We start from the raw sequence: 25,948 nt of genomic DNA, 5'->3' as shown, positions 1-25,948 counted from the left end.
GGCAGATCTGATCACACTCAGATTTCAAGACATTCAAACCATTTATTTAAATGCATCTCTGTTTATCCAGCTTTCTTTAATTACCAGGTGTGAATGAGGTCTACCTGACATCAGCCTTGACTCTAATAAGATTAAAAGAATCTAAAAAGAATTAAAATGTGTCCAGAAGTATGAGCTTGTTTCGGCTTGGGGGTTCATAATGTGGTAGACAATGATTCCTTACTTAGACAGGCAGGATATCGAGCTTGGCAGATCATCACTACATTGGTGAAAGGACCTGATGATGGCGTGCACCTGATGACATGTAACCGAAAAAGGTAATGAATTAGATCTGTGAAATATTCTTCTTTAAAGTTGCTAGATTATTTGACCAGTAGGGAGGCTGTGTCCAATTTCCAAGACATGGTTTTGAATTAGTTTCAAACGGGAAATTTTACAGACAATTAGCTGTAGGGTGTTTCGCAACCTGTTGTTTTTTCCTTTAAGGGTTCTGCTTACAGATCCTGTTCATCAGGTTCTGTCAAAGTCAACAAATTAAAGTGCTTCACATACCTTGTTAACTCAAAAGAGACATACTAAACCAGAATCAGAGTTACCACAGCTATGCGGCAGGGGAGGGCGGACACTGCTGTAAAATTCTGTTATGCTACAGTCAACAGCTCTATCTTGGGCAGGTTCTTCAGCATGTTAAAGCACCTTAAGCCCGACATACACTGTACGACTGCAGAGAAGTCGTGGTGGTATGTCAGCTCATAACTGTACGAAAAGTTTACAATGCACAACCACAGCTTATGATTTATGTGCTCACAGTGTATGACCCAAATGGCAGAGCATTCACAATGTCAACAGAAAACTCCAACAGACTGAGGCGTATTTCAGTTGTCTCATATGCATCTCATAGCTTTACACACACCGGCAAAAACACTTTTATGCTCTCTACTTTACACACAGCATCTGCAGCACCTAAATCGTAAAAAATATGCCGTCAGCTGGAGGTCTGCAGATAATTCTGCCACAGCTTTCTTCATGAGGACAGACAGGCAGGCCTGCTGTTGCCATCCAAACGCCAGGAAGCTCCATTATCATGCACGGTAAAATGCTCATTTTATCGCTTTATTGGGCTTGAAAACGTTGCTTCAGAAAGCAACAGGTGATGTCATCCACCTAACCGCACTGCTAGTATAGTTAAACTGCAAAGCAAAGTGATGTGACGGCAGATCACACAAAGGGATGTTGGGTTTATGGAAATAAATCTGACCGAGTAACTGAAGCAGAGGAGAAAACAATCCAAAAATAAACATCTACAGAGCCGACCTCTAGGGTCACATTTTTGGGGATTTGGCAAGAAGACACAGCTTTGCCAGCTTTTCAAAGAACAATGGTTGGTTCCTCCTTCAGCACTAAACAGGATACAGTAAGACAAGAAGGTTTTAGTTGACTTTGCCATTCAAAGCTTTATGAAAATACAAAAAATACAAAGATTTGTAGCCCAATAGATCAAATGAGCAGCTGTTGGTGTAAAGGTGGAGTTGACCAGAGAGGACTTTCATCCGTCTGACTTTAGAAACCTTTTTCCAGCAGTGGGGGATAACGTCTAAACCCCCTGCTGCAGACTAATACGGACCATTGATTTCTGTGGAGGGGGGCGCACAGCAGTTTAAGACCTGGGTTTGCTCAAGTTAAGTGTTTTAAAACCATTTTTAGCCATCAGCAAACATCAGCTAGATAAAACTCTGGGCTACTTCATAGAGCCCTCCCTGGGAGGGGGGGTAGAGAGGGGGTCGTCCATTGCTCTGCATGTGCAGTAACTTCAGCACTGAGTGAAAGGGCAGGGGAAATGCAGCAGAGAATTTTACATGGTGTAATGGTTGTGAATGCTTTTATATCTCTACTAAATCACTACGGCAGCAGTCAGTGTTTTTCCCCCCGGTGTTTTATGGAGTTTCCAAAGCCTTTTTTTCAGTTTATTTGGTTTCCTGTTTGCCACAAGAGACACCTTTCTTTCTTCATATTCTTACTTTACAGATTTTACAAAGAGAGTAGTTTGTCACTTTTCTGTTTTGGATATCAAACATGGACATTTATGTGTTGGGAGCACATTCCTGATTCATGTCCCTATAGTAGGATGGTGCTAAAGAGCATAGCTGGAGATTGTAGACAGCGAGATTTTATATTCTCCGATGTAGGCCTAGACTAAATCACATTTCCAAACAGGTGGTGGAGTAACAGCTTTGTTTTGCTCAAACTGAAGGAGCAACATTTTGCAGCAATATCACAGTGACATGGCATAACAAGGGAGCAGTGTTGGCACACTGTTTTATTTCTTAATCTTCTTGTGTATGTTGTTGTGGATGATTTATCTGTAAATTTCAGAGGGGACAGGCGTCAACAACAAACTCAAGATTGTATTCTGTCAGTTTTACTTTGCACAAATACTCACACTCAGGCTTCACTTGTGTTGATTATATCTGTCTTCAGTTTTTGTGTAGCTAACATGTGGATGCATGTTCCTCATCCCTCTATAGAGGGTTTAAAAAGAGGCTGAGCACCAGTAGGACAGGATAGTGACTTTTTATTTGCAGCATTTATTACATTCTTCGACAAAAACCCTTTTTTAAACACACTGCCTAGAGAAGCAGTTATACAGTTGGTGTACATCAAATACAGTACAAACTCCTGAAGGGCATTAAAATGTATTTTCAGACTGCATAAAGAAATAGTCCTATAAATAATTGAACAACAACTCATTCATCCCAGATATCCGACATGAATTATCCCACAAGAAAGCTAAATGAATGTTAAAAACTTGAACGATTTAAAGGTCACATATTATGCAAAATATACTTAACCGTGTTTTACAAACACTAATGTGTGTTTCTAGTCCATCTACAAAGCCCCCAATGATGAGAAAAGTCCATCCTTTGTGTCTTTTGCCTGATCCACTTTTCAGAAAATGTGTGCTCAAACATGTGCACATCACAAAGTAGCCCCTCCAGGTGGGTGACACTCCCACAGTTAGGTGTTTGTTCTACCCTCTGAGTCTGCCTTCACACCATAAACAATAGGACATGGAGCGAGAAAGTCAGAGCCCCCCCAGCCCTTCTGGGGGGGGGGGGGGGGGGGGGGGTCAGACACAGCTCATTTGCATTTAAAGGTACAGACACAAAAACAGTCTGTTCTGAGCAGGGCTGAAATAGAGGGGTTTATAGGCATGATCAAATACAGGATCAGAGTGGATTTAGAACAAGAAGCTTCACACACATGTTTCTGGGAGCTCTGAGACCCATTTAAAATTTGGTGAAAGAGGACGATAATATGTGACCTTTAACTTAAATAAATTAAAGAGCCCATATTATGCCCTTTTTGGGGTTCGTATATTTAATCTACTTTTGTACGTTCACAATAGCTAAAGTCAGAAAAAAGTGTCTGTTTTCATGTACTGCTCCTCCTTGCTCCCTCTACGCTCTGAGTCCGTCAGCTACACTCTGTTGAGCCCACACTGTTAGACCCCACATGGGCCAAGTCTGCTCTGATTGGTCTGCCGATCCGCTCTGTCGTTATTGGTCAGTTGCTCAGCACGCGTCTCGGAAATTTCAACATGAGCTGCAGGGCTTGCCACAACGAGCCAATGGGCTTAGATCAGTGATCTCACACTGACAATGACGCCGCACTGATAATTTTTTATCGAGGGGGGCTAGAACTGAGCGTTACATGCAGCTAATGCTACAGCTAACAGGAGGACGTAGGAGAAGCTGCGTTTCCGTGGACTTTGAATTTTTGCACATAGATGTGCCTAAACATGAACAGGACACTTGGAAAACACACTAAAGGGCATGTAAAACCAGAAAAAGCATAATATGGGACCTTTAAAAAGAGGAATTCCATCAGGGATGTTGTTCTGACTGCATTGTGCACATGAATAAATACAGACAACATGAGAAATTATTGATTAAAAACAAGTGCATTTAGACACACAGACAATAAACATTAATCACGTCATGAATGTCCTAATAAGAAACGTTTCAGCAGAAGGACGGCTGAAAGCCTGGAGTGCTGTGTCTTTAAGAAAACCCGCTTTGCTGTTCTTCAGAGGTACGTTTATTGTTTTGGTTCTTAAGGCATAGAAGTGATCATGACTATATGCAAAACAGTTGTGTGTTTAAAAACCTGTTCAGTCTGCCGAGAGGACGATGATGGGGAATTTATTAGCCATCTGTGTCGTCCCTGCCAACGTCAAACTCTGTGATCTCCTTGGCGATGCGTTCTGCTATCACTCGGCTGCTGGCGACAATCAGCCTCCGAGACATCAGATCGAATGGTCCACCTGGAACACAGAGAAAATAATAAGTAAGCAATACTGAAATCAATTATTTTCTCTATGTGGTTATGTTGGTACGAGACTTTAAAGTTGTCTGTCACCATGTGTGTTGTACAAACATGAAAGAAACAGATGAGGATCAGACGATACATGTTGAAATCTCTTCTTCTTTCTTTGTCTAATTCAGACACATGCACTGTTGGATTTTTTTTTTTTACTAGTTGTCTTCAGAAGAACATCATCTTAAACTGGCTTATATGTATAAAACCCCAAACATTTCAAAGACAATAATGCATCTTATGGAGCGTTTGGAAAGTCACTTCACATATCACAGCTGTTGGTATGCACAAACAACATCACTGAGTAACCAGGTTATGTAAGGACAATCTATTATTCAGTGCGATTCAAAGAGTTCCAACACTCCTGAGTAATAATAATATTTGATGTATGACTTGTCAAAGGTGTAATAAAACAATACTGGTCACAATGGCAAAGGCAGCGAACGCTCCCCTCCATAAATCTGCTTTAGATTAATTTGCTGCTACATTTTGAGAGATGGTTGTGTGTGTGCGTGAACAAATGCTAAAAACTAAGTAAGTCACCAAGGGATAAACAGGCATACCAGGAGCAAACGGTGATGGCGTGGGCGGAGAATCACCAGCATCATGATCCCACTCATATCAAAGTGTTATCAGTGAGTTAGACCCTTCTTCTGTGACTCTGCTGGATGCAGTGATTCGCCTCATACGACCCTTAAAAGTGCAAAAGAAGAAGCTAGCTATGCTGCAGGTCCTCACTGTCCTAAATGTCCTCGATGAAATGCCAGCTGCTATAAGTGCGGTGCAATTCATCGCCATATCAGCATCTGGTAAAAGGAGCATTCATGTCTCCTTGATGGACGTTTCAGGGCTGGAGCTGGTGTGTTTCCCCCAGCCAATGACAGCACACAGGTGAGATTAGAAGTGGATGCCATTCAGCAATTGGACGCAATTTCCAACCGCTTTATATGACCGACATGGATGCAGTGGCAAAGAAGAGAAAATATAATCATAGTGAGGATGAACCTTGTGTTGGCTTTTATCCGAAAACGGATAATCTGCTAATAGTCTGCTTTCTGTTGGACAGGCAGGGACAAAACACCGGGGGTGAGCTTGTGCTAGCGTGCGGTAGCTTGCAGTGTAGGTACAAGCAGTAAATGTACGCACTATGACCTGCAGTGAGTGTGAGCTTCTGCAGGCGGTGAGCCCAGAAGGGGCCCAGTTTTTATTTTGTGTTTACAAGCTGCAAAGAAAAAATGCTACTGACTCTTCCTTTAAAGGGTGAAGAAATATTTCTTGATTCTTTTGGATTCAGGAGAAACATGGAAAAAGCAGATGGTCTTACAAACCGTGAGTCATCTCTAATGCACCTCGTCTCACATCGTGCAGGCCTAGCTGTCAGTCACTGGCAGGGTTTTGTAACTCTAAGATAAAATGTGTCAGACTCTGCTGCTTCCCTTTTCCAGCACAAAGCCACTATCTGCCCTGCCTCCTTTTTCTGACTGCGACATGTGTGGTCATACAGAAGGGATAAAAGACGACAACAATGTGGATTAGAAACTCTAAATGATGCTTAAGCATTAATAGCCTCTGTTGTGTTTGTGCTGGGGAAACAGAAGGCAATAAAACCGGCTTTGCTCTGTACTTCCTGTATTTCCTTCAGAATTTTTTTCTCCACAAGCCCACCACCTTGCTGCTGCTTGTTTGCTTCACTTCACCCAGTGCCTCAGCAGCCTCTGAACAGTTTGGTGTGAAAACCTTATGTTTTGTCCGTGACTCACCTGAAATGTCCATGATAACTCCTCCGGCCTCGGTAACGACGGCTGCCCCTCCGGCCATGTCCCAGCAGTGGATGCCCATGTGGTAGTAAGCGTCAGCCGACCCGCACGCTACCAGACACATGTTGACAGCTGCACTGCCCGGGGAGCGGATACTGTGGATGGAAATGCTCTGTGTTTGACTGCTTGTGACACACAGTTATCCTTCCACTTGGTTCAAGTCAAAGTTTAGTTTTTTGTGAGAGAACATTTAAAGGAAAACACTTTCACCTCATCTGATAGAGGAAGTCGAGAAGAAGTCAGGAAACACGAGGAGGAAAAAGAAGTGTGTGGCATGCTACAAAAGGGTCCATCTGCCGGGAATCATGCACATGTGTCTGAACTGTAAGGATATCAAGGCGTCACTCTTTGGGGAGATAATCGCAGAGTAACTCAGGATGCAATATGATACCCGATAAATAACCCATTATATCAAGATACAGTGATTCGGCCATATTTGATCAATTTTAAGACAATGACAGAAAGTCCAATACCATAAATGTTTGACTATAGATGACAAAATGCACTAACAGGTAAAGTCCAGGTTTAATATCATACACACCAATCACAATTTCCCTCGGGATCAATAAAGTATCTATCTATCTATCTATCTATCTATCTACAAGTAGTCATGAAGTAGTGATACAGGAAGTAATATGTTTAGAAAGCCGTATTACTTTTAAATCAGAAACACTCCTGAGCTCTCATGTCTCATAGGTTACTTGTGATCCTTGTGAAGGACACCCTCCGTATCCTTCTTCCTGCTTCTTATCCCAGTTTCGGTCGACAGCTGTTCTTTGCCCATGACTGCCTCTTAAAAGGATGTTTTTTCTTGTGACTGTAACTTTGTGCTGTGCTCACGATGGATTAATGTTGTAATGTCTTTGTAATAAAGCAATGAGTAAGGTGTTTTACCTGCTTTTTGTAACATAATAAAGATTGATTGATTAAAATAGCAATATTTGGCCCCAGCGTAATAAGAAAATGTATGAGAAAATGTATTGTATTAGGATAAGCCCCTTGAGGTGTATCACCTCGTTTTCAAGGGGGTCCCAAACATATATTTACAAAGACACAGGTACAACACAGCAATACAAAACACACTACAGACGAAACAAACAAAGTAATACATACAGCAGAAAACAACAGCAACAACAACAAAACAAAACACACATGGGTAAGGACGACCATATGTTGCTGTATTGATATTTTGATATCACACCTCTACTTAAGAGAACTTTAAATGTTCTAATGACTGAGTCTGCCATTCCCTCATGTGTCTCAAACTACCTTAACACACACAGTGTATTCACAAGAAACCATGCATGAACGTAATCCAGGGTAACTCATTTCAGTTTTCACTTCCCATTGTCACATCAACGCTGTACGGCATCACTGCAACCACAACCAGTGACACTACTTTTCAATGAAAGCCTTCATTGCATCAACACACGCACCAGTTTGTGTTCTGTTGACTTCCTGATGTAACTTACTGTTACTGTCCATAACAACAGGACTCACCTAATCAATCAGGACTGACATATCAAGCATTACAACATTTGCATATCTGTATATTTACCCGTGCACAGGGAGGGAGATGATGGTCTTCATGTTGGCCATCATTGTTTTGAAATGCTCCGGATTTTTCTTGAAGCCCATTTCGGTCAGAACCAGAGACTGGCTAATATCTGGGTGATAAACAGAGATCAACATTATTCTAAGAGTATTAATCTTCAACATTACTCAGCAAATTAAAGTTGTCATTCCTCTAAATAAAAACACAGAATCTCTGTCTGAAATGTACAACTACTGAGCTGTTAGTGCATGCAGAGACTCTTGCTGTGACCTTGCTGCCACCTAGTGGAGTTTGTTAAAAACTGCAACATTAAAGCTTGATGACTTTATCCATCTTTACCTTCCTGTCCAGACACTTTGATAGGGACTCCATTGCAGAAAGCTCCTTTCCCTTTCCGTGCTGTGTACATCTTATCCTCAATGCAGCTGTAGACGATACCAAACTCTACCTGAGGGAAAGAAGCCGCACAGACAGCAGCAGTGAATCATGGTGTGGGAGGAGGAGACAATATAAAGGCAAATATGAACAGAATAATGCTGTTCTACTTATCAGAAATTCATTATTGGAGCGTTAACTATGCTCATGTGTCCTATAATTAAGATGTTACAGTGTCAAAACAAATAAAAACAAACAATTAAGACGAACCTCTTTCTTCACAGTGAAGCCGATTGATACAGACACAAAGGGGAACCTGCACAAAAGACATTAACAAGAAACATTCACTTAATGAAGTCCCTCTTGGTTTTAGCTAACGAGAAACGTTTTTCTATTATCAGTTCAGTTTCATCTACATTCTCTAATTATCACTGACAGGGAGGACAATCCAAGAGAGAACCTAATTAAAAGATAAAAATAGATTAGGAGCGACCAAGATCAAACAGACCCAGAGCAGTATCAGGCTCCTCAGTGGATTGTACTGTGTATCAGAAACGGGCAGTACCTGTGAACGAAGTTGGTGGTGCCATCGATCGGGTCGATGATCCAGGTTGGACTGTCGGTTAGAATGCTTGGGGCGCCCGCTGCTACAGACTCCTCACCTATGAAACTGAAGAAGACAGAAAATAAAGGAAATTGACACATTTATATGAGGGCTGTCAAACAATATTTTTTTAAATTGGTGAACTTCAATTAACTGCGATTAATCACGTTTTTTATCGCATGTTTGAAATTCTATTATTTAGAATTTCAAAATAGTTTCAGTATGCTTTTATTTTGTTATTTTGTACTGTTTTATGCTAAGGATGCTTTACTTTGCATTCTCATACAAATGGAAAAGTGATTTTATTTTGAAAGGAATTAAGGAACTTCCTCCAGACCAAGCAAATGAAAATGGCTAAATGGACGGTAAAAAAAAGTGAACCATTGAACCTGAGCTGTCTGGGAGTTTTATTAATAGTGAAATTAACCATTTAAAGTCACAGAGGTGTCATTCTTTTCCATCAATCTGGCTACAGGGACAATCTGCAGTTGTTTACCTACGGTGCGCCTCAAGGGACAAAATAGATGTCACGCAATAGATACGTTTTTTTGTTCGTGTTATTTCTGACCTTTATCGCTTCGTTATTAACATATAAATGCTGACATGCCTCATTCTAAGCATCTGCAGCTGTTGAAATTGTCCCAGAAGTTCTTAAAGGTCCCATATTCTGCTTTTTCTGGTTTTATATGCTCTTCAGTGTGTTTTCCATGTATCCTGTGCATGTTTAGGCACATCTATTTGCTAGTTTCAAACTTTAGCTATTGTGAACATACTTTAGTAGGTACATAGATTAAATATACGAACCCCAAAAAGGGCATAATATGACCTCTTTAAGTATTTAAGGATGTTGGCTATAGCACTGCATGGACCAGTTCAAACACCAAGACTCTGAACCTGCTTAAAATCAAATGACAGAAAACTCAACCATACTGCACTTAAATGAAACCAAATAAACATTTTAAATTGAAACATTCAAGGCTAGAATATTACAAGACAGCATGAAGATAAAGAAGAGATTTAGAGAGACTTCATAAAAACACAATCTCTGATAAATGATCTTTCATTTCTTCATGCTCTCAACTACAACCATATCACGCAGCAGACACACCACCTCGCCTGTCCTTATTTGCTAGTCAAGTACCTGTGAGTGGGGTACTTCTCCTTGATGGAGGATATAATGAGCTGCTCCACTTTCTGGTCCGTCTCGGTCACCAGGTCAACTGCCGAGCTCTTATGCATGACGGCGATGTCCTTCTGGAGCGCCTCACGGATCATCTGGCAGAAAGTCAAACAATGATGAAACTCAACGAGGGGATTTGTTTTTGGGATGACAGACTACATCTGCTACTTTAATTGGAACTAATGTGATGTGTGTTACGGTCACATTTTTTGTGGAAGAGGAGGCGGTGATAATGAGGTGTTAAGGACCGGGTATTTTTGTGTTTTCTCTTTCGTGTACTCGTCCAGCGTTTCCCAACCTTTTCTCTTGGAGCCCCCATTACTTGTATCTAAGAAAAGCTGGGACCTCCAAGGACCCAATACAGAAAAAAAACATGATACATGACCGACAGAAATTCACATAAATCTTTAAAGTAGTCAACAAAAAATCCCAACGGAATAGGTCTACACACTTATTCTTACCAAAAGACCTTTGTATTAAAAAGTATCCAAAGTGTGTTATCATGCTTTTAGTTCATATGTGCCAATCTAACCTCAGAGCGGACACAGTGTTGTACTAGACTCTCACTTTCAACAGAAATGATGTCCATACACACGTGTGGGGGATAATGATTTAAAACATGCATGGAATAGAATCAATAACAGTTTAATATATGGAACACAGCTTGCCTGTTAAGCGGATAGTGTAATAATTTAACTTTCATTCTCAGGTCCCTGAAAGAAGACCAGGATGGACCAAACGGAAAATACAGTGATGGGCTCGTATGAACCCTTCCCCCCACCAGAAGGCCATATTTGGTAAATTTTCCAGACCATGAAAACATCTTCCATCCTCTGTCTGAACTTCTTCAGTATGCATTTTTTCCATGCAGCACCTCTAGGTTAGACCAATGCACAGTCAATTATGATTTAATCGAGTCTGTCTATGTTACACTGGCATCACTCTTCCTGTCTACTACCAACAGGGCGTGTTGTTTGTGTTGCAACAGGACTCTTCAGACTGCTAAGCTGTGATTCAGGCACATACGCTCTCCAATTCTGTAATGGTAGTTGATTGTATCTGTTGTCACTTGATGCCTGCTGCAGATCTGATTTCCTTCAAGATAATAATTAAGATGACGTTGAACTCAAACTCGTCTCCTGTCCTTTATAATTGTTCTGCAAGATAATCCCCTTCACGTGTGTTTTCACTTTGCTTGGTGTGCAATTGTTAGTGACGTTACGTTTGACACCGAGGCTTTGAAGCGTGTGTCGTGTCGGAGGGGCGTTTCTAGCCGAGGCTCGTGTCATTTTCAGAGAAGCGCGTCATCGATGACAAACGAGGCCTCACTTCGAGTAGAACTACGTCACTGATTTGTTTGTGTTTCGGGTTGTGGATAAAAGGAAGCGAATCCCACTTGTCATGTCTCCTCGAGAGTTTGCGTTAGTTGGTTGTTGAGAGTTGGAGTTTTGGTTCTATTTTTTCCCAAGAAACGGAGCCTGTGAGAAAGAGGAAAACGTCTCCTGTTTGGGAGCACTTTGAGTTATCATCTCCCAATAAGGTAAACGTTAAAAAAAAACATTTGTTCAGCGGTTCCAGGAACCGAACCGTTCCAGGAGCCTCTACGGCGACGTGGCGCTGCTATAACCATTATGCTACAAAGCTTTCATATAATGCCGTGCTGAAGCGCTTCAATTAGTTGTTACTATTTCTGTCACTTTGTGTTGGAGTTTCCCTGTTTTATCCCGGTGTTGCTTGTTTCCCTTGAGTGTTAATGTTTCCTCGTGTTCATGGTTTCCTAGTTGTGTCTTCAGTGTTTTCTGTTTTTATTTTGTCATTTTTTTATCCTCGTGTATCTCTGTGTTTTGTTAGACTCTTTGAGTTCTGCATGTCTTTAGTGTTTCATGATTTATTTTGTATCGTCCTCAGTGTTTCTGGTTCTTGTGTTTTCTCCCTGCCTTGATTTGCCCTCATTGTCTTCACCTGTGTCGTTAGTCTCACCTGTGTCTGATTACCCCCGTGTCTATTTAGTCTCTGTGTTTCTTCCCTTCTCTGTCAGTTCGTTGTATGTGTTTGTCGGCTGTCAGTCTACCCGTGGCTCCTTGTTTTCTCCTGTTTGGATTTTTGTAAGTAAGTTTTTGTTTAATTAAGTGTTTTTGATAATTCTGTATTTGGGTCCTCCTCTGCAAATCACACTTTTGAAAGGTTTGGGGGGTTTATTTTCTACTTTTATACAAAAAAAAAATCACTTTCATTGTTATTGCATGTTTTAGTCTAACAGGTGGGGGGTATCAGGACCACATCATGCATTACCTGTCCAGCCTCCTTGGTGACCTCCACACACAGGTCCATGCACTCCTGCCAGGGGTCGCTCATGTTGACAGGTAGATGTGGATGTTATTCACGCAAACAGGTTAAAGAGACCTGTTGGAGAAGAGAACGAAACGCTAAGAAGCCATATAGTTACGTGTTTATGTTTGCAGCCAAGAAACAACCGGGGGAAACCTGCAAGGACCAACTAGTAACGGAGCGTTAGCTAAATTAGCTTATATGCTAGTAAGAGCCATTTAACGAGCTCGACGTAAAATGACAATTACAGCTTCAAACACACATTAACAGTTGTGACAGACGGCTTTCTAATTCATCTAATTCCAAGATGCAAAAAGCTACAGTTACGTTTAAAACACTTTGCATTGCCGTAAGCTACTTACAGTACGCCCACCTGCAGCAGTCCAAACGGATTGACTTCTCTGTGCTCGCTGTAGCAGGACATACCGGAGTAGGCGGGACTAAAGAAAAACTCTCGCTCATTGGTTAAAACAAATCCGCTTAGAGTTGAAGACACGGCTCTCATTGGCTAGTAATCTGTTATTCCCCGAGGGAAAGAAACACGGAAGTAACTATTCATACAACTTTCTCTCCTTGTTTTAAAGGAGAGGCAGCAACAAACAAAGATTTATTCAATTTAAGTGAGGTTTTAATTCTTTGTACCCCACGGGGCTTTAATAAAAAATTATGTTCATGCATTGTAAGTGTGTATCTTAGTTGAACTGGTCTGCAATCAATTACATTCAAATGATATAATTATTTCAACACAAAAATAAGAAAGTAAGACATTTAGGCTCGTGAAAGTGTGGTGTAATTACAAAAAAATATATAGAACACATGATTCTTCAGTGTCAGTATGTTGGGTTTTTTTTTTTCAACAGGAAGAAGTAGGAAAGGTTACTTTTATGAGCAGGTATTGGTGTCTAGTGTGAGGCTCTCTTTGGGTGAAGTCATGTTGATTTGCCCTGTAAAACATCAGGACGATCAGACCTTACCTGTCAGAGCACGCTACACAGTTCCTGGTACAGGCGCCTGTGATATCACACATCGACTGTTGCAACTCTCTACTGGCGGATCTTCCTACAGTCACTATCAATCCCCTGCAGATGATACAAAACGCAGCAGCACGACTGGTCTTCAACCTTCCTAAAAGAGCACATGTCACTCCGCTGTTCATCTCCTTACACCGGCTCCCAGTTACTGCTCGCATCAAATTTGAAACTCTGCTGCTCGCTTACCAAACAGCGACAAAAAGGTCTCCTCGTTACTTTAACTCTCATCAGGTCTACACTCCCTCCCGCCCACTACGCTCTGCCAATGAAAGGCGTCTGATCCAACCTTCACAACAGGGTCCTAAGACGCTGACTAGACTCTTCTCCTCTGTCGCCCCCTGGTGGTGGAATGAACTTCCAAACTCCATTGGATCTGCAGAGTCCCTCTGCACCTTTTAAGAAAAAGCTAAAGACCCAGCTCTTTCATGAATACCTACTAACTTAATGATGATGGTCTCGATATTATTGATGATGGTAATGACGATGTTTTTTGTTTGATAACGATGACTTATAAGATGGTTTCTATACTGATTAGAGCTCTCAAGAACTGCCCTCAATGTTGTGCTTTGCCTCTGGTCACTTCCTGTCAGCACCTGTGTGTCCAATCAGACTCAAAGCTGATCGTTTGCTCTTACTGACAATGTTCCCTTTTTTTTCTAGATCCTTGCTTGTGTTGTTCTTGCGCTCTGATGTACGTTGCGTTGGATAAAAGCGTCTGCTAAGTGAATTGTAGAATTGTAAAGTGGTGTACATCGGCCCTATGTGTTTTCAATAGCAGAATTTTCTCCCATTCGTCAGATAATGTGATTATTTCTGTGTTTGACTGGACATGTGTCATTCTGGATCCATGCACAGCACACCCTGAGCTTGGCTTCTCTGGAAACTGCAACTAATCCACATGTTGAACCCCCTCTGACAGTCCCTGACCCCGACCTGCTTCCTCATTTTAAATGGAGCTTGAATAAATATTGATACATCTCAACCCAACAATCAAGATTGAGACCATTAAGTTGAGCTTGTTACACTTGTGAACAGAACAACTTCTCAGAAAGCTTGTTCTTTTAATTCATTATTCACTCAGAGTTTAATGTTAATCTGCAAATACAAGAGGCAAAACTGCAGCTTGTTTCAGCTTACATGAATGAAAGTTCATACACGTCAATATATTAACAAATATCAACTCTCATTTTTGTTAGGAGTATGTGGGCGTGTGTGTCTAAAATATTGTCATAATGAAGGACTAATGATAAAACTTTGTTTCATATGACAAAGCTTTATATAAAACATTTCTAAACAAAGTTCTCGAGCATTTTAAAGAACAAATGGTAAAGAAACATGTAATTTACTGCTTTGGATTGATATTAAAAGTTAATCAAAATTTGCTACATGTGAGTTTAAATAAATAGGGATTGTTTGGTTTAAAAACTTTTGGAACCTCGATATCATAACAAGTCCTCTTTAGGTCAGAAGGGGGCAGCAACAGTGTGGGACAAAATGCTCTTCTTTTCTGTTTGCTGTTTTTTAAATGGAGTGAAACATGTTTGCTGTGTTCAGACTTTAATTGCTGCAGGCGACTTCCGCTGTTATGTAATACTGATTTGACATTTAAAGACAGACGACATGTAAAAACCTGTTCTAAACAAGAAAAGCTTAATTTGCATATTATGGTATTGGCAATGGTTCATGTGTGGACATTGCATCACTTCATTAGTGTATTGGTACTTCTTAGTCCTTTTGAGTCAATGAAATTCAAATTATCTGCTGGTTAAAGCTTCAAAAATGTTTGGAATTGGTGTATTTCCTGCATTTGCCTTTTTTTTTTTTTTTTTTTTTTTTTAAATTTACATTTTAATTGATTAGACATGAATATTTTCAAATTAATCATGAGTCTCAAAATTAGTGATTGGACCGACCTGATCTCTGACGAAACCGATCCACTTCACAGATCAAGAAAGCTCATTGGCAGTGGTGGTTCTAGACCACTTCTACTGAGGGGGGCAAACTGGGGCCAGTTGTTTTGTCAGAGGGGAACATTAAACCCAGGTCAAAAATGGACAAAGATGATCGTTTTAAAAAATATATATTATGCCAAATAATAGTGCACATCATTAAATACCATAATTTATATTTGTTTCAGTAACTATTTAATACTAGAGTGAGTCCAGTTGTTTAGTCAAATACTGTGCAAGTGTTATGAGGGGGGGCTCTTCCTTTTGGAGGGGTGGCCACAGGTGGGACCAAGCTCCATGTTAGAGGGGCGTTGGCCCCTGCCTAGAACCGTTTGTATTTGTACAAGTCGGCACGAAGTTCAAATACATTTCTTTGAAAATATTTTAATTTTATGTATTTATATTTATTTTTTGTTCCTTGACTAAGAAACTCAATTTCGGGTTTACTACAGCTTTGTGTAGCCTTACCCATAATACTAACAACAACAATACCACTATTAATTATAATTAAAAAGTATTGAAATCAGAACTGAATAATAATAATATTGGTGACCAAAGAGTATAATTCATTTAAGGTTTTTAATTGTATTGCCAATATGATATGCTGAAATATTTCCTCAAATTTGATCCCAATTCATTCCAGAATTCTGTTTTATATCTCTAATAGTATCAACTATTCGCTCCATTAATAGAAAATCAAAAAACTGAAGTAGCCATGTTTTCTATCCTGATGTTAAAGAGAGTGAGGCCACAACAGGGCAAAGCGTGAAGGTGTCAGTTTGTGTGTGTATAGTGGAAGTGGAGTGACATCAGTTACAGAGAAAACATCCCTCTTCATTGCAAGATGTTTCTCCAAACGTACACATACTTCAGTTTTATCAGTAGAGCAGTGAAAAAGGTTTGTTCTGCTATTTTCAGCTCTGTCTTCAAGGTCGAAATCCGATTCTGGCTTCCTTTTTTTCTGAGGTGAAATTCAGCCACTTAACCCCTCGGAGCGATTTGTGTCAATACGTTTTTGCAGTCCTGCGAGGACGCTCTGTCCTCCTGTGCAGAGTGCTAACAACACAATTAGCTTTAAAAACACTAGGGCACTGGCTCATTCATATTCTGTCTGACAGATTTGACCTCAGATGGCCTTTGTGTCTCAAAGACATGGCAGAAATTCAGGACAATCATTTAAATGAGTCTGGCAACAGTTGTGCATTCATTAATTCTAAATCTTCTACCCAGATCAATGAATTATGTTTCATTATGTTGTAAGACAAGGCATTATGTTGACAATTACAACCCATCTGATTACACTTTGAAAGCAATTTTATTTCATACGTGCCGTAGTTTTGTGTTCTCTCTCTCCTGTGTGTGCGCTCCTCAGCCTCAGAGTGCCCAGCATCACCTGTGGCTAATTACTAATCAGGGGCAAACTATGAAGAGCAGGAGAGGAGGCTGCCAGTTGGTCGTTGGACTGCGTGTGTCTTTGACGTTGACAAATTTAGTGTGATCCTTCTGTGGAAGGATTGTGTTTGGATTAAGGCCTTATTGTTCAGATCTTGAGTGTTAGTTTTGAATTGGCTTCTTTTTTGTTTTGTTTTTTAGAAGAAGCTTGTTTTGTGTTGCACATTTTGATTTAGTTTGTTAATAAATCATTTTAAACTTTCCTTACATTAGTTCCTATTTCTTTTCCCTGGGTTTTAATTTATTGTTACTCCCCTAATCCCCTAGCCATCTTGGGGAACATAACAATTTGGGGGCTCGTCCGGGATCCAAGAGACTTGGGAATTGTTGTAGGCTTAGTTTGTTTGTATACTGTACCTCTTGTGAATTTAATGGTAAGTTATTTGGGATGTATTGTGTCTAGCCTTTAGTGTGTAAAGCTTCCTCAGTTTAGTTAGGGGAGTGACCAGCTTGGCTGTTGCAGTCCTTCCTTCGGCCACTAATTTTATTTGTTTTGCCTTTCTTATTTTCGGGACAAATCCTGGGTGGGGAGTACGTTTCCTGGTGGGGGTAGGCATTTCAAGGCTTCGGCCATTGATGCAGCCTTTAAATTCACCTCGAGCCCGGCAGGTCCCAGAAGACAGTTAGGTAAGTTTGTGTTTGTGTGTTGGCTAGTTGTGTTTTAGAATCTACTGTTTGGCATCCGGCAACAAATTTACTTGGTTCACTATTGCGATGACTGTTACCAAGTTTGTTAATTTTGTTCAGAAATTTAGCAGTGGCTTATAGGGATAAGACATTGGTAGCTGCCAGGGTTTTGTAATTTCCTACAGTGTAGCAACAATGTCTTAAGTTTTTTCTGCTTGTCCGTGCTCCTCTTTGGATTCTGAAATACATTTTGATGTAACAGAACATAGTTATCTTGTTCTTGTTGTGTTTGAGCGCATTGCCACAGTTTTGCGTTGGCCTAAGGATGTGTGGACAAACAAATTGTTACGTTCCCCAAGATGGCTAGGGGATGAGGGGAGGGGATTAAAACCCGGGGAAAAGAAATGGGAAATAATGTAAGCAAAGTTTAAAATGATTTATTAACAAACTAAATCAAAATGTGCAACACAAAATAAGCTTCTTCGAAAAAAACAAAAAGAAGCCAATTCAAAACTAACACTCAAGATCTGAACAACAAAGCCTTAATCCAAACTCAATCCTTCCACAGAAGAATCACACTAAATTTGTCAAAGTCAAAGACACACGCAGTCCAACGACCAACTAGCAACTGGCAGCCTCCTCGCCTGCTCTTCATAGTTTGCCCCTGATTAGTAATTAGCCACAGGTGATGCTGGGCACTCTGAGGCTGAGGAGCAACACTTGGGGAGCACACACAGGAGAGAGAGAACAAACACACAAAACTACAGCACGTAACACCTCCCCCCATAAGAACAAACTTAATGTTTGTTTTCCAAAGGTTGAAACATATCTCATCATTTCAAACACACATTATCCACCATGTAATATTTGAGTTAAGTTACTCCCCAAAGTGCCTTATGAAACACATCATCTAGTGGAAGCAACATAAAGAACACCACTGCCAACCTGTAACACACCGCAATGTGACAGAAAACTGACAGTGGGGAAAGAGTGAAACAAACAGAATCTATAGACTTGTGGACTTGTGAGAAGGTGAAGGAGATGTGATTCAACATGTATCCAACACTACTAACCATCAAACCCACCACCTTGCTCACCAACACAAAGTACTGCCAAACCAGACACACGTCCCTATAATATAAGACAAATACCAACTTCAAAAGGGAATGACCAACCTATTTACCAGTGAAGTGAGCTGGAAAAAAAGAAGAGCTCTTCCATGTTGATCGTGCACCTTTAAGACTATGAGAATCATCTCAGAATGCTGCTTTATTGAACAGAAAGTCTATTACAATGTTAAACAATCCAATATTTCCAATCACTTCTAGTCCCTTCATTTGTGAAAAACAAAAAAAAGAAATCCATTATGGAGAATGGTGGAAAACACATTTTTAATTTGCAGGTAACGACAAAGAATATCAGCGCACCAGTACATCTGCCAGGCTCTAACATTTATTAAGTTATGGATATTTAATGTGATACTGTTGATAAGAATCTTGCAAGTTTGCATGAGAAATGTCATCCATACAATTGCAAAAAAACAATTTAAGATTATCTGATATATTCTGGGGCGGCAGTAGATCATTCTGTAGGGACCACCGGTTCAAGTCCTGGTGCTGACCAAATCTGGGAAAAAAGGTCTGGTAGCTGGAGAGGTGCCAGATCACTTCCTAGGCATCACCTAAGTGACCCTGAGCAAGGCACCAAACGAACCCCCCCCCCCCCCCCCCCGAACACCACCAGCCCATGTGGACAAATCAACATGTTTCATACTCTTTTCTGAGGATTCATATTTTTTCGGCCAGTCCCCTTACTCCATTACGATAGAAACATGTTAGGCTACCGATATAGATGGAAAGAGACGACAAACAATCTCTTATGACCATACAGCGCATTCTGAACTACTTCAAGAACAACATCTCCTGTCTTCAACTGAACACCGCAGGCGTATAATTCTAATATACACCCCTTGTGAATTGAAACCGTAGCAATACGAGTCCAATAACACCACAAACAGCAACATATGTTGAGTCCTCAGGCTTGTCGTGGCACCACCTAAACAGAGAACAGCACACGCTCTGTTTGGAGATTCCTAACACCATAATGGGAGTCATGTGGATCTACTATTTGCGAGAGGAAGCTGGGGAAAAAAAACATCTCCTCTGTCCTTTACGACATGCCTTTGAGCTGGTGAGAAGCTGTGATTGTCCACATATGAAGACGAGCCTCTCGGGCATGACAACCAGGAGGTTATATGTAAGGCAGTGTACAACTGCGGGACTCTGAGAACAGCATTTGACATCACCTCTTTAGAGCGACTTGTTGTCAGCAAAGCCTTCTGCGTGGAAAATGGTGAGCATATACTTCTACATGTTCAGTTACAAAACTGGGCATGTGTACCCGTTTAATCTCCTGATATTTAATGATGTGCCAACCACTGTAATTTATCAAGTATGTGTATCTTTTGTGTGTCTCCTTGAAATGCTGGGATCTGATTGTTTTCGCTAAAGGTCATGTTTGAATGCAACTGCAGGGTGTTTGAAAAGCTGCCAGGTTTGACAGGCTCCAAGCGATTTTAAAAAAAGACGTGGGAGGAAGTTTTGTACTTGCCACGAGAAAATTACATTTAAGTCAACACGCATCTTTTGAGTTCCCAGGAAAGCACTTTTTTTTTTCTACACTGAAATCCAAATTTATTCAAATCTTATCTTTGCTATTGCAGATTAAGGCATGTACAGACAAGCAGGTTTTCTGAAACGATGGGTCTCACGATCATGAACGCACATCAAACATCTGCATCCTTTGTGATGATCAGGGTGACTGTATGTAAGTGATTCCTCCTGACTTTGTCCACTTTTTTTTTTTTTTTGATTTACTTTCTTTGATATGTCACGCCCACATGTGAAATACAATGTCTTCTTTTTTGTGTTGATTTTGAAAGGGTTTTTTATTCTCCTTTTCTGCCCTGGTCCTCTGAGCGCTCAGCTCGGCACTACCCCCAACATCAAACACATCGTGGTTGGACGGTGTTACAATTACATCACACTGGTTAACCCCAGCTCCAGGTAAAGCTTGACCTTTACTCCTTTGACTTTTAAACCAGCTGTCACTAAACCTGAGAGACTTGATTTCCACCAAAAAGCCCTTGGTAGTTCTAGGATTTGGGTTCCAGATGTTTGAAACAAACAATGCTTATGATATCAGCAGTGTTGAAGCCTACAAGAAGAAAAGTCAAACTTGTGTTGATGTTGAATGCATTTTTATTTTCCTTTCCTTTCCCTTTTTCTTTTCCTTCTACAACCTCGTACAAAATGCAGCCGTCCAGGCCCGGTTGTAGACTGCTTTGAATGGGGGGGCAGTAAGAGATGACTAAAGTTAATGAGTGTTATATACGACCATAAACTACAACTCAGATTGTTTTATGTTTTTATCTAAAGTAATCAATGCAGAACTTTTATACTTGCGCCTGTAGTTTATTTCATTTTAAACCAATCTCCCAGACCGACTGAGTCTATCGCTCAACAAGCTACGCTAACACGGCTACAAGTGGGATGTGTACAGCTAAGTGACTGTCAAATGATCAGAAAACTGACAACCTCTCTCGATGATCTCCATATCTTATGTGGCCAAACCAACCAATAAGGTATTAGTAAAACATTTTATAAGAAAGTGGCATTTTCTGACCAGGAAAAAAAACAAACCTTTTTATTTCTGAAACTTGTGGTAAAAGGAGGATATTTGGCTTTAGTGGGGCAGGCTGAGCATTTTGGGGGGGCACTGTCCATGCCGAGAACCGGCCTCGCAGCCGCCAGAGTTTTAACACGATCAATGCCTTGATCTAGGGGGACGAGGTGTTATGAAGCTCAGGCTTTGTCTATTGCTGGACCAAAGTTTGTGGAACTCCCTACTTCCCAAAGTTTGTCTCTCACCTACAATTGATATTTTTTAGACTCACCTTAAAACATATTTCAATTCAAGGGATCCATAGCTCCATAAGTTTTGTGTTACCCTCTACATAATTGTTGCCTGATCGTTGTTGTTGTTGTTCTTGTCTGTTACTTATGCTTTGTTTTTCCTCTTTCTTCACTGTTCATCACTTTGGATCAACTGTGTTGTGTGGGTTAGGTCTTTATAAATAAAGCTGAATTGAGTTTTCTGAAAAGAAAGTTGGCCGGTAAGCAAAGAAATCGTGTGGAACGAAGGTGTGTTCTGATGCGCTTCGTTCGGAAAAGAGATTTTGATCTCATGGGAAAGTTTAGCTAGTATAACAGGAGTTGTGTCTGAGTTGAGTTCAAAGGTGTTTGCTTGGTTTTCTCTTGAAACACACTTCCTGGTTATTTAGTTACAGATAAGTTCATCACTTTTGTTTGTTTACAAAGGCTGTGAGCCTTTCACTGATCATGTTAAAGTACTGCAAATATCAAACAAACCATGTTCCTGGTTGAGTTTACAATTTAAAAATGCATTCAGCAAAGACATAATGACAACAAGTTCCAGAGGTCATAAGCTAACATTTTACACCAATATTGATACATACATCGAAACATTTTGGCTGTTCTCTAGCCCTCCAGTTTAACCATCCGATCTACAGATTTCTTAGAAAATAGTGAAAATTGTCCAATCCAGTTCTCTGGAGCCCAAAGTGATGTCTTTGACTGTCATGTCTTGTCTAATCAAAAGTTTAAAACCCAAATATTTTCCATTAAATAGAAAATGAACCAGAAAATAATATTTCTATTTTTATTTATTTATATATATATATATATATATGGGTGCAGAAATGCAAAATTTTCTCTAATCGATTACTCTTCCCATTGTTAAAGCGAGTACTCGAGTAATCGTTTTGTAGTTCTTTTTTTTTTTTTTTTTTCTGTGACTCTTTTCCCCCACGAGAGGCCCCGCCACCAACTGTGACTCGATGCCGGCTGTATCTACTGATTAATTTGAATCTTCGGGATTTTAATAATTGTTAGTAATAGGCCTTTGTATTAAGATTCAAATATGACATTTCTTACTTCAACAGACAGCAAACCTCAAATAAAAATTCACACAGACGTATCTTCTGACCATTTTAACACTTCTAACTTTAACTTATACTTAGAGCAGTGTGGCGAGTGGACGTGCAGACATCAGTGCGCACTCATCGCACGCTGAAGCTGTTTTGACAGCAACATTCTGTTAACAAAGACTCCAGTCTGCAGTGTAGAGCGCACTTTACTCTGGTTAATGAAGTTACAATAGAACAGGTGAACTGTTTCATCTTTCTCCTCTGTGCGTAATGACACACTCGCTCAATCTCGCTCCATTGTCCGCTATGAGCTCTGTCTCCCTATAAAGTTGATCCTTTTTGTAATTATTAAAAGATTTAAAAATAATAGATTTATAATCATAGATTTTAAAAATAGGAAAACATCTAGTTATGCTGCTCTGTCATGGATGATCAAACGTCATTGGTTTAGCGGAGTAAAGCGGTAATCGCAAAGTCAAAGTCCTTCTTTGTCTGTGGACTAAAAAGACAATTTGAACTGAACTTTCGTAGATCATATTGCATATTTTGTTTGTTTGGGACTTTTTGTTCATTGTGAATTCATAAGGGGAGTAATTAAAGGGATATTTTTGTTAGGGTAGCAGCTTACGGATCAACAATGGACGCGTTTCAGCACAGAGCCTTTATCAGCTCTTTGTTTGTCATCTATTTTCTTTTTGCGCTCGTGCTCCTTTTTTTTCTGTTTTTAATTAGGCCTATCCTAGAACACACGATGCAAGAATAATAAAATAAAGTAACATTTTCAAAAATGTGGACTACAAAACGATTATCGATTACATTTTTCTTGTAACCGATTATTTAATTTAGTTTGCACCCCTAGAAAATATACACATTTCCAAACCTTCTAACTGATTTTTTGCAGGTTGACTTGCTGCTGCTACCCTCTTCCTAATCATTTGGATTATATGTAATTTGTCATACATCATTTATTTGTAGGCATGACTGCGAGGACATCTGGAGACATTTTGAGGAGGCAGTTGTCCGTCAGTCCTCTTGCAATGTGAGGGTGGAGGATTATCATCCCATGTTTTTCGCCATGCCACAAACCTTGCCTTGTGATAGGGTGAGCAAATAGTACATAAAGTGTAATACAGTGTTCACTAATACCAAATGAATAATGTGAATACTGATGTGTTTTATGCTTCCTGTATTCCTCGGTTTAGTTCTTGTTCTGGAGTAAAACCCGGGTGCTGATGCACAGCTATGCAGCTGTGGTTGGCCAGTTTTGGACTCTCGAGGACACGCTGGTCGGCTACATGTTCAACGACCTCATCTGGTGTGGACAAGAGGAGGACTCGGGTAGATCTGTTCTGGTTTTATAAAGGCAGAAACTATTTAAACATGGTGCTTGTACCAGTTTATACCAAAATGCCTACAAGAAACTGGGAAACTAGAAAATACTGTAATACATGGGCGTTTCTCAAACCTGTGTTATTAAACATAAGGTAGTTAGTCAATTCATTAAGATGTTATGACAATGAGAACTTTAGAATCAGCCAACGTTTATCTTTAGTCCCTTTAAGCTCAAATGGGCATTTTAGTGTCTTTTAGCTCATTGTTTTGGTTTCACAGTCCATTTTTAAAGCAGCAGCAGAAATCTGTTTTCTGTGCAAGAGCTACACTTCATGCTCAGCTCTAAGTGTGACTAATCCATACATAAGTATCGCCTAGCTAGTAGACATGGTGGCGCATTAAGCAGCCGAGGACCCAGCTATTTCCAAAAGGAGTTGGTGGAGACCAAACTAGAGCAAAAATAAAGTGAATGCTGGAGATATATTGCCAGATGGATGAAAAACAAGCCTTCATATTTGCGTTAAAGTTGCCTCTGTTGTTGTATGATTAAGTAAGAACCAGTTGTCCTGAAACTTTCTTTGATAACTTTAACCACAAAAAATCCAACTCAATGACATGAAGCTTTCAGGCATATGTTTTTTTTTCAATGAGGAACCATTGCAGCTTTGGGATTTCAATGAAACCACATCACTCATTGAGCTGCAGCTGTGCTTCCGTATGTTCAGCTTGCCTTTAAGATTTTTTTTAATACAGATGTGGCGCTGAGTTATTAATCTGCCAGCTGCATGTCATCACATGAACGTAACTTGTTTATCATATCGTTCATTCATGTCTTTATTCAAACATCACACATGCTGGCTCCTTAAACTGATATTTGTGAATTTTCAGATTTTGATTTCAGCTCTTGTCCCGAGTGGTCGGCGTGCAGAAATCATCCGGTGTATTCCTTGTGGAGACAAGCGTCACAAAACGTGAGCTCAATGTCAGAGATGTCTCCGCACAGCTCTGCAGTGCGCACAGCTGCGTCGTTTATCATTTACATGCAACATACTGTTCCAAAACCAGCAGTGGAATAATAGTCTCATGAGATTTCCTTCACCTGCTTGTTAGTTTGCAGAAATGGCGTGTGGCAACATCACTGTGTTACTGAATGGATCAATTGTTAATGCCTTCAATGAGAAAAGGTAAAATACATATATGAATGAAGGGCATTTTCAGCAGTCCATTCTGTTGAATAATCACTTTTATTTTATCCTGCAGCATGTTTGGAAGTGTTGAACTGGACAGTCTGAACCCTCACAGAGTGGATTATGTCAACATAAAGGTGGTGACCAATCTAGAGGGACCCATTATGTAAGGATAAAAAAATCTTTGTGTAACTGTAAATGTAACTTTTCAACCAATTTCCATAAATAAGTCTGATTAGATCATTGCCTTTGTGTGTTTGATGGTTTCGTTAGTTATAGCTCATAAAAACGTAGTAAATGGCGACTCATCTTAGCGGGGTAAACAAATCAAAAAGTTTTTTGTTTCTTTCAGAGAATCATGTGGCAAAGGATCAATTGTAGACCTGATCCAGATACTTCAGTCAAGAGGTTTCAGGTGGACCTGCACAGATGACGACCAGTAAGTGACATCCAATGAGACCTACACATTTTTTTCTTTTTTTTTTTTAATTACCCTTGGAATAAATTTGGATAAAAACATATGATGTCATGACAAAGCTATGGGTCAATTTGTTTAGCCTCAGGCATACTAAAAAACAAAGTATAAAAAAAATTATCCAGCTAAAATCACCAATTATTAATAAGCTGTGAACATAAACTTGCTGAAATAAATGATTCATCAGACATCATTCTAAGACATGCAAGGATCACAGTCCTGATATATTTTATTGTAAAATCCGACAGATCTCAGTTGCAGATATTGACACAGATGTTGCTTATGGCTCAGTAATGAACCTCCGGAAGAAAGTACTCCAGAGTAACATTTATAAAAATGTATCCACAGAACCCTGATGATCCTGCAGTGCATCCAGAACCCCGAACAGCCCTCGTGCCAAACATGTGCAAACAGCCTCAGACAGAAGAAAAGCCTCACGTTGGACTGAATCACACAAATATTTTGCATGTATTCACTTTGTAATTTTTCTGTCTACTGCACAGAAAAGGTGTGTTGAATAAACTGTCTGCTTGGAGACTTTATACCCACACTTTCATCAATCTCAATTCCTTAGTAAATTACATCCGAAAGCCTCTTGGAGCCTTTTGGAGAGTAAAATAAATCTGTTACTGATTCACAAAACTCTGGCTT

At 40.1% G+C, this 25,948-nt stretch overlaps 2 protein-coding genes across 6 annotated transcripts; one reads left to right on the top strand and one right to left on the bottom strand.

Moving 5' to 3' along the window:
• Positions 1-2,555: 2,555 nt before the first annotated feature.
• LOC109983770 (inositol monophosphatase 1) lies at positions 2,556-13,410 on the bottom strand. Of its 2 annotated transcripts, none has more exons than XM_065948813.1 (9): positions 13,211-13,410; positions 12,201-12,311; positions 9,870-10,003; positions 8,690-8,794; positions 8,395-8,440; positions 8,089-8,197; positions 7,753-7,861; positions 6,138-6,289; positions 2,556-4,324 (listed from the first exon to the last, which is right to left on the bottom strand). In XM_065948813.1, exons 2-9 carry the CDS (start codon positions 12,261-12,263, stop codon positions 4,206-4,208), a joined length of 837 nt encoding a protein of 278 aa, XP_065804885.1. In that variant the 5' UTR covers positions 12,264-12,311; positions 13,211-13,410; the 3' UTR covers positions 2,556-4,205. The 2 variants fall into 2 exon arrangements, with proteins under 2 accessions (XP_065804885.1, XP_020489292.1); XM_020633636.3 differs by lacking the exon at positions 13,211-13,410 and adding an exon at positions 12,599-12,682.
• Positions 4,229-25,847, top strand: LOC109983737 (ADP-ribosyl cyclase/cyclic ADP-ribose hydrolase 1). 4 transcript variants are annotated; one of them, XM_065948812.1, is made up of 11 exons: positions 4,229-4,347; positions 10,618-10,705; positions 20,018-20,121; positions 20,237-20,360; positions 23,279-23,405; positions 23,506-23,641; positions 24,524-24,606; positions 24,746-24,819; positions 24,896-24,988; positions 25,175-25,261; positions 25,646-25,847. In XM_065948812.1, the coding sequence occupies exons 3-11, from the start codon at positions 20,055-20,057 to the stop codon at positions 25,743-25,745; spliced, it is 891 nt and encodes a 296-aa protein (XP_065804884.1). In that variant the 5' UTR covers positions 4,229-4,347; positions 10,618-10,705; positions 20,018-20,054; the 3' UTR covers positions 25,746-25,847. The 4 variants fall into 4 exon arrangements, with proteins under 4 accessions (XP_065804884.1, XP_020489229.2, XP_029133115.2 ...); XM_020633573.3 differs by lacking the exons at positions 4,229-4,347; positions 10,618-10,705 and adding an exon at positions 11,948-12,013; XM_029277282.2 differs by lacking the exons at positions 4,229-4,347; positions 10,618-10,705 and adding an exon at positions 11,965-12,017.
• Positions 25,848-25,948: the final 101 nt, after the last annotated feature.

Source organism: Labrus bergylta, chromosome 20 (genome assembly GCF_963930695.1).
Source record: "Labrus bergylta chromosome 20, fLabBer1.1, whole genome shotgun sequence".
NCBI classification, from domain to species: domain Eukaryota; kingdom Metazoa; phylum Chordata; class Actinopteri; order Labriformes; family Labridae; genus Labrus; species Labrus bergylta.
Note: the sequence above shows the minus strand (reverse complement) of the source record. Positions and strands in the feature narration are given on the sequence as shown.

What these genes read in the sequence shown, in the direction of transcription:
- LOC109983737 (XM_020633573.3), top strand. Translation starts at nt 11,955, where the DNA reads ATGTGTTTGTCGGCTGTCAGTCTACCCGTGGCTCCTTGTTTTCTCCTG. An exon ending in GATGATCAGGGTGACTGTAT is followed by an intron (nt 20,122 to 20,236) that starts GTAAGTGATTCC and finishes TGATTTTGAAAG; the next exon opens with GGTTTTTTATTCTCCTTTTC. An exon ending in AATGCCTTCAATGAGAAAAG is followed by an intron (nt 24,820 to 24,895) that starts GTAAAATACATA and finishes TTTATCCTGCAG; the next exon opens with CATGTTTGGAAGTGTTGAAC.
- LOC109983770 (XM_065948813.1), bottom strand. Translation starts at nt 12,263, where the DNA reads ATGAGCGACCCCTGGCAGGAGTGCATGGACCTGTGTGTGGAGGTCACC. An exon ending in ACCACCAACTTCGTTCACAG is followed by an intron (nt 8,441 to 8,689) that starts GTACTGCCCGTT and finishes TCTTTTGTGCAG; the next exon opens with GTTCCCCTTTGTGTCTGTAT. An exon ending in CAAAGTGTCTGGACAGGAAG is followed by an intron (nt 7,862 to 8,088) that starts GTAAAGATGGAT and finishes TTTATCACCCAG; the next exon opens with ATATTAGCCAGTCTCTGGTT.